Source organism: Micromys minutus (genome assembly GCF_963924665.1).
Source record: "Micromys minutus genome assembly, chromosome: 19".
In the NCBI taxonomy this organism is placed as follows: domain Eukaryota; kingdom Metazoa; phylum Chordata; class Mammalia; order Rodentia; family Muridae; genus Micromys; species Micromys minutus.
In genome coordinates, this window is record NC_137954.1 from 51,345,793 (window position 1) to 51,365,461 (window position 19,669).

Consider the following 19,669-nt stretch of genomic DNA (forward strand, 5'->3'; position numbering starts at 1 on the left):
TGCAGGGAGCCTGAACACACACATATGCACACGTATGCCCCCACACACATACATGCACACACGTGTGCTCATGCACAACAAGAGTGCCCTGCATATGCTTCATGAACACTGTGGTCTCTAATTGTTGCTTGTAGTGTTTTTTACAAGTCCATTCACCACACACTGGAATAGATTATTGAAAACGAGCCTTCTGTACAGCCTATACTCATAGCTTTGAGTATGCCAAACCTGCTTTCTTCCTACCCTTCTTCCTCACCATGTACTCGCAGTTCAGTATATTCTTGCCATAAGAGATTTGAAATCTGATGAGACATTAGTGATCATATGGACATAATTTATTCTTTTACTTTTGATTAGAAGAGTTTTACTTTAGTAATATAAAACTATAGAAGGTAAGTGAAAGCAAAGCTTCCATATGCAGCTGCTCATGAAGGTTTGATTCAAGACATATTTGGCAATTTGGTGAGTTCCCAGGGATTTTGAAATGTATTTATCTATTCAGTTGGAAGACCTCTGCATGTTGTAGAGAAAGGAAATAAGTTATTTTATTCAATAGATAATGGATCCTCATTTAATGCACATGGGCTCCCATCAAAAGAAAACAAAACCAAACCAAACCCAACATTGTTGGCTGCATAGTTCTTTGATCCAGAGCTGCCTGGTACAGCGCCCTGCCAACAGAGGGAGAAACCGACTAGAAGATCAAGGCCTTTGCCTTTTCTGTCTTGCTTTTGTCTCAGACAGGAAGATCTGTGGACACACTGACTTCTGCGTGCATACTGTTAGCTCTAGTTCAGATTTGAGATGGAGCAGAGTGTGGCATGTCCCCACTGTGAGGGTGAGCAGGAGCCTGATTCTGAGTCCAAGTTCAGTAAAAAACCAAGTTCTATACAGTTGAGCCCTGAACCTTCCTCATCAGAGATCCAGAGATATCAGGTAAGGAGGAAGGTGACTCCAGCCCTGCACCAGGCCTGGGCATAGTCTTGAAGTCCATTGCAATCACCTGATTATGTTTCTTGTGGTTTTTTTTTTTTTTTTTTTTCTTCTCTTTGAAGCACTACTGTTACTCAGATGCTCAGCCAAGGAGATGGAGGTGGTAGTGCTAATCTTCATTACTCGCTTAATTTGCTTTTCTGTTTGCCTCTCAGATTTGAGTGTAAATAGACTTTTTAACCCACGAGAAAATAAGAGACTGCATTATATGCAGAAACACATTTGAGTTTAGAATTCGTAATGGTGTTCAGACCTCTGTTTCTAAGTTTCAGTCTTTATTGCCTGCCAAGATCTATTACTAAAAGAGAGTGATATTCATCTTGAACAAATGTATAAGATAATTAGGGACAGTAACTGAGAATTTCACAAGATATGTGACTGCATAGCTTAGCATTATTTTTTTTTTTATAAATTAACACTTAAAGTTTAATTTAATAATTTGAAATATACAGCCATTAATCTTTTACTGTCTAGCTATAATTTTTGTGGGTAGTAGAAATAGCACCACATCTGTTGTGTTCGTGAAGAGTTTTTATATATATATATATATATATATATATTAGTTCAAACTTAACTCCCTGAATTTACTACTTATGGCTCTGATATTTTAGGCTGCTTTTGTTTTCAATGTTAGGAAAAGCAAATTCTGGCTTTGAAATAAGAATGGGAATGCCAAAAAAGAATGTTCAGTGTTCACATAACTGATAAAAGTTTTTCTTACTTCTCTTTGAAAAGAATGGAAACAGATACACTTTCTGCCTTAATGTTACTCAGTGGAATACTTGGGTTATCATATTCTAATTAATAGTCTTGTTCTTAAGTAATACTATGCATAAATTTACAGGTCATCACTGTGTGCATGGATTTTATGGTTCTCAGTTTGTTTATTCATAAAAACATTAGAGGATAATAAAATCCCTTCGACTGTTGTGTACACAGGGTTGACATCATACAATCATTATCTCTGAGTCCCGAGACATTAATATCCTACATAGATGATGGATATCCACTACTTTTTAGGTTTAAAGACAGGTCTTGCTCTTTTACTTCTCATTATTATATATTCTTCATCTTCGTTGTTTTATACTTAAATTTTGTTCTTTGTATGTTCTTTAAAACATAAGATTTTTTCCTTTTATTTTTTTGAAATTGTTTTTTAGTTTTGTTTTCTTTTGTATCTGTGTTACTACATTTTAAAAAAAGTAGAAATTTTAAAAATTAGTATTTTACTACTTTTTTAATAGAAAAAATAGGATAACACTTTTTACGTTAATAGTTTTCAACCACTGTCCTGAGAGAGATATTTAGTGTATAGGTCCACACTGAAACTAAATCTTCCAACAGCTCAACAAAGTAAACACACACTGGATTCTCTTCTCTGAAACTTCAGGCATAACCACAGTGTTTATCTGTGTGTATCAGCTTATTCTGGCATGAATGTAGTCAGAGTTTGGGCTCATGAGAAGCCATTGTCTTCCTTAGTCTGATGTCACTGTCTTCAGAGTGGCACTGGCAGGTCTGAGCTGACCTTGCTCCTGCATTGATCATAGGGTGTGAATTCCCACAATTACTGTTTACCTCTTCATTTGAGAGAGATATTGTGGCTCTGCTTTTTACTCTCTAGTGTTGTTTGTATGGTGCATTCAGCTATTATTTTAAATTAGCATAGAACACACAATAGCTGACAAGAGCTAATTTTGGTAGGAGTTGTTCTTTAATCAGAGCTATGTCACCTGAGAAGTAGGACACAGGACTTCAGGTTGTTGTTGCTGGTCATCTGCTTTTCTTTGTACTCCAGCATCACTGAAGGACTGAGGTCAATCTGGATTGGAATTTTAGCTCAACTTTTATCCTCATATAGCTTTCCATTTCAGCATTTTACAAACCATGGTCTGAAATCTCATCTTGTTAAGCAAGCTTTTATTTAAAGAATAGAATAGAATAATGCCCACTCTTCCTTGTTCCTCATAACACAGTATTGAAGTACTTCTTTAATGCTTCCTGAATTATTCTTTCACAGTGATTGTAGACTTTCCAGTCGTTGAAATGTTTTAAACTTCTGCTCATTCATCAAACAATGGGCTGTCTGGCAGTGGTGGTTTCTTCTCCTCCTCCTCTTACTTCCTCTTTTCTTCTTTCTCCTTTTTCTTATTCTCCTCTTCCCTGTCCCCCTCTTCTTCCTGTTCCTTCCTTCTTATTTCCTCTTCATTTGTTGTCGTCCTAGTCACGGTTCTGTTGTGGATAGACACTGTGACCAAGGCAGTTGTTATGAGGATCACCTTTGCCAAGGGCATGCTTAGTGCTTACTGTTTCAGAGCGTAGTCTGTTGTTACAGTGGGAGGACATAGCAGTCATGGCTTTGTGGTGCTGGAGAAAAAGCTGAGCAGAGAGAGTGGACCTGGTGTGGGCTTTTGAAACCCCAAAGTCCACACTGCCAGTTACGTACTTCCTCCAACAGACCACAGCTTCTGGTCTTTCCAATTCTGAAACAATGACTAAGCATATAAGAGACTATGGGAGTCAATCCTATTCAGACTACCACAGTAGCTGTTCAAGATGGCTGGACTTACATGTGCTTGCGTATATTTTATTCCTCCAGTCTACCTGTCTATTTGTGTGCCAGTCTGTAACTGCAGTGTAGTATGAAGCCTGGTGCACTAATCCCTTCACAAATGACCTTATTGCTCAGTGTTGTTCTGCCTCTCAGGGATCTTCTGTTTCTCTATGAATTTAGGGATTTTTTTCCCCATGAAGCATGTTATTGTGATTAGAGTTTTATTAGGTCTATAAATTGCTTTTGGTAGGATGGCCATAAGATAGTGTTAATTGTACCAGTCCATGACCATTGGTAAGTTTTTGTTTTGTTTCGTTTTTTTCTTTCTTCTTCTGATATCTTCAATCCTTTTATTTCAGAGATATGAATTTTTTTATTATAGAAACCTTTCAGCTCCTTGTTTAGGTTCATTTCTAGATTTTTTTTTTTTTTTTGAGACTCTTGTAGATGAGAGTGTTTCAATGGCCTCTCTCTCACTGTGCATGTTTTTGGTGTATTGAAAAACTAATGTGTTCTAAGGTTTTCTCCACTTTCTCTTCTAATAGTTTCATTATACCTGGTTTAATGTGGGGATCTTTGATCCACTTGCACTTGAGCTTTGTACAAGGAGATAATAAAGGGTCTATTTTCATTCTTTTGCATGCTGAGTGCCAGTTGGACCAACACAATTTGTTGAAGAGGCTGTCCTTTTTCCATTGAATGTTTTCAGCTCCTTTGTCAAAAGGTCAAGTGACCATATGTTTGAGTTCATTTTTGGATCTTCTATTCTGTTCCATTGATCTACTAGCACCATGCGGTTTTTAACATAATTGCTTTGTAATATAACTTGAGGTCAGGGAGGGTGATTCCTGCACAAGTTTTCTTGTTCTTGAGGATAGATTTTGGTATTCTAGGTTTTTTGTTATTCCAGGTGAATTTGCAAATTGCTCTTTCCAACTCTATGAAGAATTGAATTGGAATTTTGATGGGGATTGCATTGAATCTGTAGATTGCTTTTGGTAAAATGGCCATTTTTACAATGTTGATCCTTCAAATCCATGTGCATGGGAGATCTTTCCATCTTCTAAAATCCTCTTCAGTTTCCTTCTTCAGAAATTTGAAGTTCTTGTCATACAGATCCTTCACTTGCTTAGTCACACCAAGGTATTTCATATTGTTTGTGACGATTGTATAAGGTCTTTCTCCTAATTTATTTCTCTGAATGTTTGTCCTTTGAGTAGAGGAAGGCTACTGATTTGTTTGAGTTAATTTTATATCCAGCCACTTTGCTGAACTTGTTTATCAGCTGTAAAAGTTCTCTGGTGGAATTTTTGGTGTCACTTAGGTATACTATTATATCATCTGCAAACAGTAATGTTTTCACTTCTTTCTTTCTGATTTGTATTCGTTTGATTTCCTTTTGCTGTCTAATTGCTCTGGCCAGGACTTCCAGTATTATGTTCAATAGGTGGGGGGAGAGTGGGCAGCCTTGTGTAGTCCCTGATTTTAGTGGGATTGCTTCAAGTGTCTCACTGTTTAGTTTGATGTAGGCTATTGGTTTGCTGTATATTCCTTTTATTATGTTTAGGTATGGGCCTTAAATTCCTGTTCTTTCCAAGACTTTTAACATGAAGGGGTGTTGAATTTTGTCAAATGCTTTCTCAGCATCTAGTGAGATGACCATGTAGTTTTTTTCTTTGAGTTTGTTTATATGGTGGATTACGTTGATGGATTTCTGTATATTAAACCATCCCTGCATCCCAGGATTGAAGCCTACTTGATCATGGTGAATGATCGTTTTGATGTGTTCTTGAATTCGGTTTGCAAGAATTGTATTGAGCATTTTTACATCAATGTTCATAAGTAAGATTGGTCTGAAGTTCTCTTTCCTTGTAGGGTCTTTGTGTGGTTTAGGAATGAGAGTTATTGTGGCTTCGAAGAGTGAGTTGGGTAGTGTTCCATCTGACTCTATTTTGTGGAATAGTTTGGAGAGTATTGGTATTAGGTCTTCAATAAATGTCTGATAAAATTTTGCACTGAACCCATCTGGACCTGGGCTTTTTTTGTTTGGGAGGCTTTTGATGACTGCTTCTATTTCTTTAGGTGTTATGGAATTGTTTAGTTGGTTTATCTGGTCCTGATTCAACTTTGAAGTCTGGTATCTGTCTAGAAATTTATCCATTTCCTCTAGATTTTCCAGTTTTGTTGAAAACACTCAGGCACAAGAGAAAATTTCCTAAACAGGACACCACTGGCTTGTCCTCTAAGATCAAGAATTGATAAATGGGACTTAATGAGATTGCAAAGTTTCTGTAAGGCTATGGACACTGTCAAGAAAACAAAATGGTAGCCAACAGATTGGGAAAAGATCTTTATGAATCCCACATCTGATAGAGGTCTAATATCCAATATATACAAAGAACTCAAGAAGTTAGACTTCAGAGAATCAAGCAATCCTATTAAAAAATGGGATTCAGAGCTAAACAAAGAATTCTCAATTGAGGAATATTGAATGGCTGAGACGTACCTAAGGAAATGCTCAACATCCCTAGTCATCAGGGAAATGCAAATCAAAATGATCCTGAGATTCTACCTTACATCAGTCAGAATGGCTAAGATCAAAAACTCAGATGACAGCAGATGCTGGCGAGGATGCAGAGAAAGAGGAACATTCCTCTACTGTTGGTGGGGTTATAAGGTGGTAAAACTCTGGAAATCAGTCTGGTGGTTCCTCAGAAAATTGGACATAGTACTAACTGAAGATCCAGTTATTCTGGGCATATACCCCAAAGAAGCTCCAACATACAATATGGACACATGCTTCACCATGTTCATAGCAGCCTTATTTATAATAGCCAGAAGCTGGAAATAACTCAGATGTTTTTCAGTAGATGAATGGATACAGAAAATGTGGTACATTTACACAGTGGAGTACTACTCAGCTATTAGAAACAATGACTTTATGAAATTCCTAAGAAAATGGCTGTATCTAGAGAATATTGTCCTGAGTGAGGTAACCCAGTCATAAAAGAACAAACATAATATGCAGGCACTGATAATTGGATACTAGACCCAGAAAGCTCTGAATACCCAAAAAGCAACTCACAGACCATATGAAGTTCAAAAAAGAAAGGCCAAAAAGTGGAAGCCTCAGCCCTTCTTAGAAAAAACAAACAAAACAAGCCCCTCAAAACTCAGTAAGTTTATAGCACCCACTCAGAGTCGGGTACACCTAGACCTTAAATCATTAATAATTCAAGAGCTAATAAGATAGCCTTGTGGCCATTTTTGGTATTTAAAAATCATTATGTTTAATCTATACACACTAAGAAAACTTTGACTATTTTCATGTTACATTTTGCTTTACATGTACCTTATGTTTATTTTAACTGGTAAGATTTCAATGCATATTATCAAACCTTTAAAAAAATCAAGTACTGACAAAAATATATTCATATAGTTTTATGCCAAAATGATTTTTAAAACTTATATATGTATCTCTGTTTTTTAAAACAATGTTGTAAAAAAAGAAAAAGTACTAATGATGACTTCTGTATGAATTAAGAGAACAGTAAAATAGAAAGGTGGCCTGTTGACTAAAACTGTTAACCAGAATACTACCTGGTCTCAAAGCAGGAATACTTTAAATACTTGGGAGTTAGGAAAGGTACAAAATATAGACAGAAGAAATTGTGTAGCAGTCTCCAGTATCTCAGTTCACAAGAAAATTAAATAATGCTCACTTGCAAGTATTTCAGACGATATGAATCTACAGTTTGTTTTTTGAAGACAGTCTGTTAAAAGGTATGTCCAAATGAAGTATTTAATTAGCTGTGCTTTGTTCCAAGATACATTATTTTTAAAATTTGAAATTCTATTCAAGGTTTAAAATATTTGTTAGCTATTTAATATCATTGCAGGCCTCAAAAAATATTCCCTGTATCTATATATTGTAGATATTATTCTGAATCAGTGAAGTTGATCTTTACAATTGTAGATTCAATTCTATAGGCACCCTATAAGTCTAGGAAGGAATTTTGGATTTGTAGTACACTTTAGATTTGAACATGAGAAACAGTATTCTGAATAAGAAGTCACTATTATATTATTGGAGACGTTGCTTGAACACTCTGTAGTGATATAGGTGTGTAGAAAAAGGCAGCTCTGTGTGCTATTGATTCACAGTCAGCACCCAGGGAAGGCCGGCCTCCTGCAGTGTTAGCAGTGGGTGACTCTGAACTACTTTTTAAATGGTTTCAAAGGCATTGGATGAAGCATTTCTGTAATGTACATCCAAGGTTTTTCAGGTGCCTATTGACAGGCCTCCTTTCTTCTGTTTCAGTGTTGTTTGTTCTTTTGAGACAGACGTCATATGTAGCCAGGGATGACTTTGCACTTGGTTCCCCCTTGCTATCTTTGAATAGTGGGTTAAAGATCACTTTAGGTGTAAGTGTACCATGGTTTTGTACAGAATATAAGTTATAGTTGAACGTCTCAAATATAAGAATTAAAGCACATCTCTTCCCCTCCCACTTAAATCTTTGACTGAGTTGCTGATGTTGGTCATTGGTTGACTCGGTGGGTATAATCTAACTAAATATGGTAGAAAGGGAGTAAGGTAGATCTGTCATTTTTATAAGCATTTTGAGGAAATCATTTTACCTTCAGTCTCCATGCTTTATACAATCAAAAATTGGAGCAGAGAAAGTTAAATGTGAGTGGGATATCCTTTCTGCTGCTTTTATAGAATTTTATTTCATGATTACATTGCAACAGATGAGAGAGAAATTATTGATTAGGAATTTCTGTACGTATTTTTAAAGTTGATGGTTTTAGCAATATCCTATCTGTATACATAAATATTGCACTACTTATTTTGGCATTGAAGCTGGATTCTCTCACCCACAAAGACAATTAACAGTAATTTTCTTTAAAAATCAAAATAACAGAAACCAAAACTTAGGAAACACTTGGTGTGTTATTCCAGACAGCCTCCCAACTCTTCCTGCTCTGCCCCCAGTGCTGGGATGACACGGATGTGCCGTGTTGTCAGCTGAGCCATGTAGTCTGTAACCTTGGCTCCGTGTCCTCAAAGGATGTCGTCAAAATGCAGACCGCGTCTGCTGAACTGATGATTTTACTTTCTGCCTGTTGAAGACGCCGAGCATAGCTCTTGTTTGCGCCATGCAGACTGGTGGGCGTTGGTCTGAATGGTGCAGGTGTGGGATGTGGAGAGCCACAGAGACCTGATGATCCTCAGCAACAACAGTTAGGTGTGACCTACACGAACCGGCTTATGATGAAGAAGCCTTTAATGAGAAAAGGGTGTTTCAGGACTGCCAACCGGGGTCACTCAACAAGGTTTTGACAAACTTGTAATGACAGTGTTTAGGCCCATGTAACAGATTAGAAGTAGAAGTGTCCTCTGAGTGAGACAAGAGTATCTCCATAGTGCCCCCCCCCCCCGTTTTTTCTTGCTCCCCCACCCCAAGAAGTATTAACTGTTTCTCTGTCGCTGTGATAAAACAGCATGGCCTAGGCAGCTTACAGGAGGCCCAGGGCTGTGACCCCTCCAAGTGGGCACTTGAGTCTGGAAGATGTCTCCTTAGTGATGTGTCATTGGTTCAAACTAAGACACCAACCGAGCCATGCCCTGCTTAGTAACTGTTGCTGTAACATGACACAGTTGACAGCAAGGACAGTGAATAGATGTGCTCTAGATAAATATATATTATACTCTAGACAAATATCGAATTCAGACTCCTGCTCTTCTATGCAAGTTTCCTGACAATAATGCAAGATTATATGACACACTCAAAAGGCTTGTAATTCATTATGTATGACAGAAAGACAGGAGTTGACCTAGACAGTGAAATAACCAGACGGTATGTTCAGTAGAGCTCTTACAGAAAGACCAGTGGACCCAGTAGAAAGGATGGACAATAGATGTGGAAAGATGGGACATTTCAGCAGCAGTGCATTGCTATAAGAATAGAATTGCTGGAAAGTCCATGGCAGAGATTCATTAGTGGGCCTGTTAATAATACAGCAGACAGCAAAGGGAAGATGAGGGAGAGGTAAGACATGCTGATAATGGTGTGAAGCACAGTAAAGCAGACAAACATGGAAACGTGCACACTGGGATCACCCTTATCCCAGAGGGTCTAATACAGGTAGCTGGGTTTGAGGAGGGGAGGGGGCAGCGAGGTCAGAGAGCATCTGAGCAGCCCTCGCCTCTCCCTCCCTCCATCCCTCCTTTCACCCTTCTTCCATCTCTCCCATTATTCTGCAAGTATGTGAATGTTTCTGCTGTTTACTCATACTGTACTCAATTTAAAAATAGGGAAGAAAAACAAGGGAGAGATCGTGTGTGTTATAGCTGAATTCTTAGTGGAAGCAGTGAAGATCAGAAGATAGCGTGTCTAAAACCCCATCATGCCACTGAATTTCACACTTAGTGAACTTAGTTTTCAGAAGTGAAGCAAGTCACCATTCACACCAACCAGTATACCTATCAAGAAACAGAAAATAGTATTGGTGAGGATGTGGAGAAGTTGGCAGTTGGTTTTCTTACAGCAATATTATAAAGAATGTGTAGACTCCTGAAGGGACTGCTCTCTCCTGATCTGACACCAGTCCTCAGCCCCCAACACTTTTCTTTGTTCTAAGTTTGAGAGACCCTGGCAGTTCACAGATTTCTGTGACTCCTCATTCACTGAAAGATGGATTTTTTTTTTAAATGTTGATGGAAACTAGTCTCCTGATCAGTCTCTGAGGCCTTAACCTATTCTGCCTGCCCCTCCTTCTCCAGTGGTCAGCAGTTTTGTTTTTACGTTTTCATTGTTGGCTAGTTTGTTTGTTCCTTCATTTTGGCTGACTAAACTCAGAGTCTTTTGCATGGTAGGGAAGTTCCCTACCACTGAGCTATGTCCCCAGCCTTAGATATTATGGGAAATAGTTTCTTAAAAACTTGAAGATGAGGGGTGAGGGTGCGGGCAGCTAGCCTGATAGTTAGGAGCATTTACGGTTCTTGCAGAGAACGTAGCTTGTGTTCCCAGTATCCACGTGGTCGTTCACAACTGCCTCTAAGTTCAAGGAGAACTGGACTCCGAGCCCCGTGTGACTGCGCTGCAGTCTGCTCGAAATATTTGTTCCCCATTCCATTGTTCCTTTAGGGAAGTAGAAGAATTTACTGTGTATGTTTGTCCCTTAGTTGTTTTAAAAACAAAATCTTGGTCACAGTGAATCTAGACAAGTTAATTTCTAATAATATATTAAAAAACCAAAATCACACTTAGCAAAGCCATCGACACATCGACATCTACGGTGTGGGACCAGCGGTTTATTCCTCATGAAGGGGCTTGAAATGCATCTCAGATGTCTGGGTCCTTTCTTGTGTGTGTGTGTGTGTGTGTGTGTGTGTGTGTGTGTGTGTGTGTGTGTGTGTAGGGTGGGCTAAGCGCAGATGGAGCTTCTTGCAGTGTCATTCCTAAGTGATGCTCTGATGGGGAAAACTGAGCTTACCAGAGCAAGAGCAAACCCTCACCCCGTCTGGTGACTGAGTCCAGCGCTGGGTCACTCTGGGCTCAGCACGTGGAGAGACAGAGAGCCATATGGCGATCTTTGTTTCCACCTTCTATCTATACTATATGTCCACATTTGTTCTAAATGTAATAGTCTTGAGGAATCGTCATCGTCATCATCATCATCGTCATCATCATCGTCGTCATCGTCATCATCGTCATCGTCAGTAATCTGGGCTACATATTTGGAGAAAGCACTCCAGAGCTGGGGCTGTATCTAATGTTGAGAAGGGAGCTTCCTTCAGCCATGGGCATCAGTTTGCACAAGTGACAGAATTAAGAAAGAAAGATGATTTATAACATTTATAACTGAGAGCTTGGCTCTCAGTGCCCAGAGTATTGTTATTTTACAGCAAGGTCTTTTTAAAAACACCACACTTTTCTTTATGTGTTTGTGTCTTAATTTAGTTTTGGGGATATGAAGATACTTGACTTAGCAAGTGAGCTGTTTCTTTAGATAAAGATCTTTACTACACAAGCAGCAGAGGACAGCATAGCACTCTTAACTTGGTGACTAGGTCCTGAGTGCTTCAGTGCCTTCAGTTAAAACAAATCGTGGTACATATACACAGTGGAGAACTATTCAGCTATTAGAAACAATGACTTCATGAAATTCCTAGGCAAATGGATGGAAGTAGAAGCTATCATCCTGAGTGAGGTAACAGTCCACAAAGAACACTCATGGTATGCACTCACTGATAGATACTAGCCTCAAAAGCTCAGACTACCCGAGGAAAAATTCACAGAAATTATGAAGCTCAAAGAGAAGGAAGGTCAGAAGTTGGATGCCTTAGCCCTTCTTAGAAGGGAGAACAAAACACTCATGGGAGCAAATAACTGGATAAATAGAGGAGCAGGAATTGGAGAAAAAGATCATCCAGAGACTGCCTCACCTGGGATTTACCCCATATGCAGCCACTGAACCTACACACTATTGCTGATACAAGTACTTACTGGCAGGAGCCTGATATGGATGCCTCCTCAGAAGCTCTGCCAGAGCCATACTGATACAAATGAGGATGCTTGCAGCTAACCATCGGACCGAACACAGGGACCCCAATGAAGGAGCTAGAGAAAGGACTGAAGGAGCTGAAAAGGTCTGTAACCCCATGGAAAGAATAACTTTATCAACCAACCAAATCCTCCATAGCTCCCAGGGACTAAAACACCAACAAATGAGTTCTCATGAAGAGACCCATGGCTCCAAATACATATTAGCAGAGGTTAGCACTGTCTGGCATCAATGGGAAAAGAGGTCTTTGGTTCAGTGAAGGTGTGTTTTCCCAGTGTAGGGGAATGCCAAGGTGCTGAGGTGGGAGAGGGAACAATTTCATGGAGGCAATGGGAGGGCGATGGGATTGGTGGAAAGGGGGGTAACACCTGAAATGTAAATACAGAGAACATCTGATCAAAACATAGAAAACAAAACCAAAACAAACAACCAAGCAAACAAAAATAAACCAGCCCCACATTCTTTTAATACTTTAATTGTAAACCCTGGCTGAAACAAAAAATCAGGTACTTTTTATTCTTCCAAGAAAAACTCACATTTGCAGAAGACTGCGTTGTTTATGTTTAAATCCATTCCTTTTAAAAGAAAGTATTTTTTTTTTAGCATTGGATTTTTTTTTATTTTTTGGTCTTTCTCTCTTACAACTTTATTTTTTTAAAAAAAGAGGGATATATATATATATATATACACACACACACAGATTTTTAAAGGCATTTTGGCATAACACTATATGAATATTTTTGTCAGTACTTAATAAAAGAAAGTATTTTTACTGACAAAAATATATTCATGTAGTGTTATGCTAAAATGCCTTTAAAAATCTGTACATGTATCTCTCTTTTGTTAAAATAAAGTTGAAAGATAAAAAAAAAGAAAATATTTCCTTTACATATGGAGTCATCTTCAATGTCAGACTTTCCTAGGCAGACCTCTCTGTGGTATAATGTTTCTGCAGTGGCTTCTCAGCTATGTCTCTGCAATGTCATGGCTGCTTTACCTAAGTCGCCTCTAGGAGTGGCCTTCAGCTCAGTGTTTAGAACAGCTGTCCTCACCTTTTTCTTGAATCTTTGAGTGTTCAGGGTTGACTGTTCCTCCACTATGGGTTGCCTCTTTGAAGAATATGATGAAATTGGACTTGTTTGGAGAAGTCTGTAGGAAGTCTTAGATTATTATTTTAATGTCTTCTTATGAACAAGAATGTGTTCCCATAGCTCCTTTGAGAGTTGAGTTTTTTGTCCTTGTGTCCTGTGCTGAGGGCCTCTGGGGACAGGATAGGAGTGATTGTGGTGACCAGTGTTCGTGCTTTATCTGAGTTGGTGCATCACAGTGATGGGAAGAGGGTCTTGGTAGCAGGAAGTTTTCTTGTCTAGAGCCTTCGCTTTCACGGCTGGGGATACTGAGCGCAGCACTGTCACCTGGGCGGACGTCTGGCCAGTCTTCCTCAGCGGAGAGCCTTTCTTTCCTCCAGCTTGGAGAACTGCTGTGCGGTTTTGGTGTAATCACTCACTGTAGCAAGCAAGATAGCCATTTGGTGTGGACTCTTGACTTCACAAAACCTTACATTCTTGCCCCTTTTGCTTCTGTTCACACTTCAGAGGGCCACCGGTGGCATTCCTGTATGAGTCATACATAGAAGGTTAATAATACACTTTAGGACAGTTAGGTTGTATCTATGGTGATACATTGTATCTATGGTGATTGATTTGAAAGATAGACTCCTAACTAAAATGGCTACTTATAAAATCCTTTGATATAAAGTCAACAGTGAAGTGCATGTGTATGTGTGAGTGTGTGTGAGTGAAAAGATCTCATTTCATTTACTTACTTAATTTCACACTATAAAAACTATCCTTAAATGAAAAGTGAAGTTAATTCTGCATGTGGACCTGGATGTCAAGGTTGCTTTTTCAGAATCTTCATAACATGAAATGTGCTTTCCTAGTACAGCTTCCCCCAGCTTTCCTCCACTGGGAGGAGCTGTCACTTTGCCAGGTGATCTGCCCTCCTGTCTTCTTAGGAGCAAGCTTTCTGTCTTGTCCTCACTTGAGGTGGGCAAGGGAACACACCAGCACTAGCACCAGCAGCCGGACACACACAAATCCATGGGCCTTTGGAAATTATTTCTAAAAAATTTAAGTAATACTTTTAAATAGCCATTTAATTCTTGCCTGTAAAAATTAGTCTGACAGTAAATTCAGCACAGTCTGATATGTTATTGATACAGTGTAATTTAGAGATAATATTGAGTATTACATAGACAGGAGCTTGGCAAATGAATTTGATGTTTCACTTCAGGAAATCTGGGCACTATGTGAGCAGATGCTGGCGGGAACAGTTTGTAAACCCCATTTACATTTTGATCACTTATCTATAAATTGTAAGGTGGTATAACCAGGATTGTTAATATGGTTTTAGATCAGTCTATCTAAATAGTGGCTTTCAATTTTAGGAAGGCTGCTTGTTCAAATTATATCCTTGTACTTTGTGACTTAATGTCAACAAACTGGGTTTTGAAGTAATTTTCATCTCACACCTGATTAATTGCTAGATAATTGTAACCTGTGGTGTAATCCTAATATAACTCTTGAGGGAGGGTTTAAGAGCTTTGATGAAAGGCTTTCTTTTGTAGGGTGAGTGCCTCAAGCATAACTAGGGCAAGTTGTGCGTAGATGAACACACACAAATACACATTAATACACACAGATACATATAATCATTTCATGTACAGAAAGTGTTTTCTAATACTTAAAATTTTCCCCTGAATTTTTTTACCTTATTTTAAAAAGTTATAATATTGGGTTCTGCATTCTTCGTGTCATTTTTAGTTGCATGTTTTTAGTGCTCACACTCTGGAAGAACAGGCTAGTGCACTCATGAAGAACACAGCTCAGAAGAAAAACATGCAGTTACAGAAGTGCCTGCTGCTTTTTTTTTGTGACATTGTCATTGCAATATAGGTGAATTAGCATTTCATTGCATGTTTCTGTCAGTAGCTGTAGCCACAAGGTGACTTCTCCAGCTGCTCAGAGCAGATAGACATTCCAGAAAGGAAGGGAGACAGCACAGGTTTCTCTGGGCTTAGAAACCCAGCTACTGTTCTCCAGTACATGTGTACTGGACTCCCTTATGTTCTGGCTACAGTTTCTCTTCCTTAAATCAGTTTCTACTGCTGTAGACTAAGGAAACATCAGACGAGATGTAACACTAACAAAGAAACATGAGCACTGTCCAAATGTTGCTATATTTTTCTGTTTCAATGTTCTTTGTCTCAGACCTTCTACCATGATTTTTCTTTTGAAATATCTGTATCTCATGTCTGGGTTAAAGCTGTAGAGCAGGCTGTCATATTCCTAAAGGGATCATCTTTTGTACAGTGGGAATGATGTGTTTCCCTAAAGGCAAATTACATAAAATACATGTATCTTCAAAGTGCTAGCTTTTTCTCACTTGCAACTCTAAGCAAGGCTTGTATTTTTTTCAATCTTAAACATGATCAAATTGATGTATAAATAGTGATTTACATGAAATCCTAAGTTAGCACAGTAATGCTGAAAAAGGAGAAATTACCTTACCTATTCTAGTAGATTATCTTATGTTTTTCCAAATGATGGATATTAATATGTTCATATACTAGTTTGAACTGTTGGTTTGCTGCTCTCAGAAGTAAAAGCAGCGAGGTGGGCATGTACAGAGGGACAGCGAGGTTCAAAAACTGTAGTGTAGACAGCAGAGTAGACCCTGGACACAGGCCATTGGTGTGTGAGTGGAAAGGCTGTAGTGCTGAGCTTTCCTGCTGAGCGGGTCTCCTGGCGCCCTCGGCCAATGTGCCCTTGTTCAGTGTCTGCTGCTGGCTGGGAGAGAGGTGCTTCTGGGCTGCTGGCCAGTTCTTCCACACGGCTCTCTGCCCATCTCCACTCCTTCTCCTGCTCCTTCTGTTCTCAGGCCTGCTGCCGTTACTCTCTCCTTTCATCTGCATTGGTGGAGTAGACCTGAAGGGTTTAAGACTTAGGAGGTTTTTCCTCTGGCTGATATGGGATATTCAGAAATATACTTGGGAGGAAAAGTGCAGACTGACTGGCTTCTTCTCAGCAAGCTCTGCCACCCGTCCTTGCTGTTTCTCCTGGATCCTCCTTCCCTGTGGTCATTGCCATTGTGACCCCGTCCTGTGGAGACTTAACTCATCTTATCGTATTCACATCATTACATGGTTGGCATGGTTCCTTTCTTTTCAGAGTCTCTATTCCAGCGCTGCTTTCTTAGAGCTGGTCTTCTTTCTCTGTACACTTATTATTTACCAATTAATTGCTCTTCTTTGACTTTCCTTATTTTTTCCCAAATAAAGAGATACATTGCGGGACCAGAAGAGCAGAATGCTATAAACTCACTTGTGTTGGTTATGTCAGGAAGTTTATATTTGATATAGTTAGAAAATGGGGCTATGGACAAATATCTAAATAGTAAAATGTAAACACTCAATGGTTTGCTGCTACTGATGGCTGCTTCTTATTACTTCCAGGAAAGGAAAGAGAGGCTGTCCAAATTTGAGTCTATTCGCCATTCAATTGCTGGAATAATTAAGTCTCCAAAATCAGTACTTGGCTCTTCAACAGTAAGTGTGATTAACTACGCTGTCTTGTAGTGACCACTGACTTGCTTCTTTCTGATTATATTTTTATGCTTACAAACAGAAAACTTGGGTCAGATTCAACTTTCTGGGTGCACAGGACTCTGTTCGCATGTGAATATAGTATACCCGCAGGCAAATTTTTGTATGGATGGTAGAAGTAGCTTTTTTGCTATAGACCTCCATTATTGTCCATGATATTCTGAGGCCACTATTGGATAGTAGAAACTGTAGGTGATATTGAATGATTTATACACACATTTACTAAACACATTCCATTGACATAAAATTTACTAGGCACAGTAAAATATTAGCTATATCAAGTATTGATAAAGCAGAACAGTTTCACAGCATATTCTAATGAAGGCTGTGTGAAGACTTTTTCAAAATAATATACCATTCTAATGTCTACTGAAGATGTGAGATGATGTGAGGCCTTGCTGTGCTGTGGTAATGGAAATTGCTGTGGTAAGCATGGGTAAAGGGAACCAGCGTGTTACAAGTTCCTTGTGCTGCATGTATATAATTATGGGCTTGCTGTGACTTTGGAACCTTACTAGAGGCTTAGTGTTAACAGCATTAGAAAATGTGTTAGCTTGTATTTCCATTGTGAAGGACAATTGATAATGAAAGTAATTTGTTTGCTAGATTAATCATTAAAATTTCAGTTTGGCTTGTCATGGTGGAGCATAGTAGAATATGAATTATCTGTTTTAACATCTGTGTGTTCAGCATCAAGTCCCCAAGTGACCACTTGGAGCAGTTGTCTCATGTTGAGTGCTGCCTGCTCCCTACACGAACATGCTGACCGACGGCTTGAGTTTTAATGTGACTGTGACTGTTGTGTGTGATAAGCCTGGGAATCCAAAAATAAAAAGCTATTTAGAGACAATTTGATCGTAATTTAAAGTTTTTTGCTTTTGTTAGATGATACCTTTTCTTGTATAGACAAGCCCTTTATATACTAGCCACATTAGTACATGGTTCATTTTCTTGTGATAAATTTAAGTACAATTCATGTTCTCACTTGTTCACCAGGAGGCTTCAGTGTGTTTTCTATGTTATGCATCTGTGGGGGATGTGCATATATACCTGGTGTAGAAGGACGTGGGACAGAGTGAGGGACCACAGGCCCCTGCGACTCCTTGAAGAGTCTGACCCTGTATGTGTCCCAGTAAGACAACACAGGACAGAGGCTGGGTGGTGGCTCCTTCACAGAAATCTCCACGGGGATTGGACCTCTGCTAAATAACACCGGTGGCATCCTGAGTTGCCCTTGAGTACACACACACACACCCCAGTGGGCTACAAGCTACATGGAAGCTCCGTAATAAACAATAAAGGTGGGCCTGCACTGTGATGCTGCTCTCCAGTCTGAACTGCAGGCATCCTCATGGACTCCGCCTCCATTTAACCCCCTCCCCAACTTCCCAGTGCCTGTTCTCACATGCAACAGTGATTACCACAGGATGCACACCCTTAGAACACAGCCTCAGTCTCCAGTCGCCGTGCACAGGATCACATTGCAACACATTTTCATATGTCACTTTATTCTCTTATTATAATGCGTTCAAGTTTTATTTGTGTTTTCCCCTCTGGCAATATTTAATTATTTTCTAGGTTGAATGCTATTTCATTGCATAGATTTTTTTCAGATCATGTAACCTTGATTTTTATAATCATGTGAAATCATATCATAAGCATTTATGATACAACTTTCAACTTTTGGCCTTGTACGAAGAATGCTACTATACATGCTTTTTATTTTTCTGTGAATATAAACTCTCTGTGTCTCTCTGTCTCTGTCTCTCTCTCTCTGTCTCTCTGTCTGTCTGTCTGTCTCTGTCTCTGTCTCTCCCCCCCTCTTTCCCTCCCTCCCTCACTCCCTCCCTCCCTCCCTCCCTGCTATATACCTAGTATAATCACTGGGTCATACAGTAATTCTACATTTAAGTTTTTAAGGGGGGCGCTTTCAACACTGATAGCAAAATTTATATTTCTAACAACAATATATGATACACGCACCACAATGTTCATTGCAGCTCTATTTATAATAGTCAGTTGCTGATTCTAACTGTGGGCACCATTAGTTTTGTAATTTGATGTTAATGTGAAGAGCTATGCCCATCCCAAGGTGATGTACACCATGTGTCCTCCTCACACTCGAAGTATACTTATGTTTGCACCTGGACGGGGTGGGGGGCAGGTCTTCTCCATCGAGAAGCATACTTACCTAAATCACTTAGAAGTCAGCAATAGGGAATCACTATTTCTTTATTTAAAACTGTAGTTTTACTGCTTAGTTTTAGATAAAGTAAAGCAAATATATATGAGAAATGAAATGAATGTAATTGCATTCCTGACTGGCATACCCATTAGTCTGTGTGTTTTTAACTAATGGTGTTTATGGACCCCTTAAAGAGTGTCTGGTGGGACATTTAGATACTGACCAAGAAAGGACATGAGATAATTAGCTGATAAACAAACTAGGCTTTAACTTTAATTGTGTTTGATACATCTGATGTACTGAGCTTACGGTCATGTTTTAACATTCTGCCAACTCAGAGCCTGGGCCCAGTTCCAGTGTCTTTCCATCTTCACAAGGCTGTCCTTTTGCATTGAGAATGTTTCCCAGACCCTGCTTCTGAAGTGACAGAGGTGCTGGCATCGCCCTGGCAATCGTAATAGTTCATTTGAGCTGGAAAGCTTTCAAACCATGTTAAAGTTAGTGAGGCCTGTTCCAGCCATGTCAGCAGTGATGCCCTTTCTCCTAGGCTCATTTCATGTAGAGCTGCCGCAGTGCCCAGCTGAGCAGCCTCCTAGTCCACGCTACAGCCGCCTGCGAACTGGTATTGCAGTTGTGGGCTGCATAATGTCCCTCTAGTTATAGCACTCTAGGTTCATACACGTCTTCATCCGAATTA

General features: G+C 39.3%; 1 protein-coding gene across 2 annotated transcripts in view; it reads left to right on the forward strand.

The window, feature by feature from the left end:
• Nucleotides 1–19,669, forward strand: part of FER (FER tyrosine kinase) — a 233,664-nt gene that overhangs the window by 100,499 nt on the left and 113,496 nt on the right. For both annotated transcript variants that reach the window (XM_080932834.1, XM_080932835.1), the window contains exon 10: nucleotides 16,638–16,730. In XM_080932834.1, coding sequence (XP_080788960.1) covers nucleotides 16,638–16,730 — 93 coding nt within the window. The remainder of the gene's footprint in view (nucleotides 1–16,637; nucleotides 16,731–19,669) is intronic.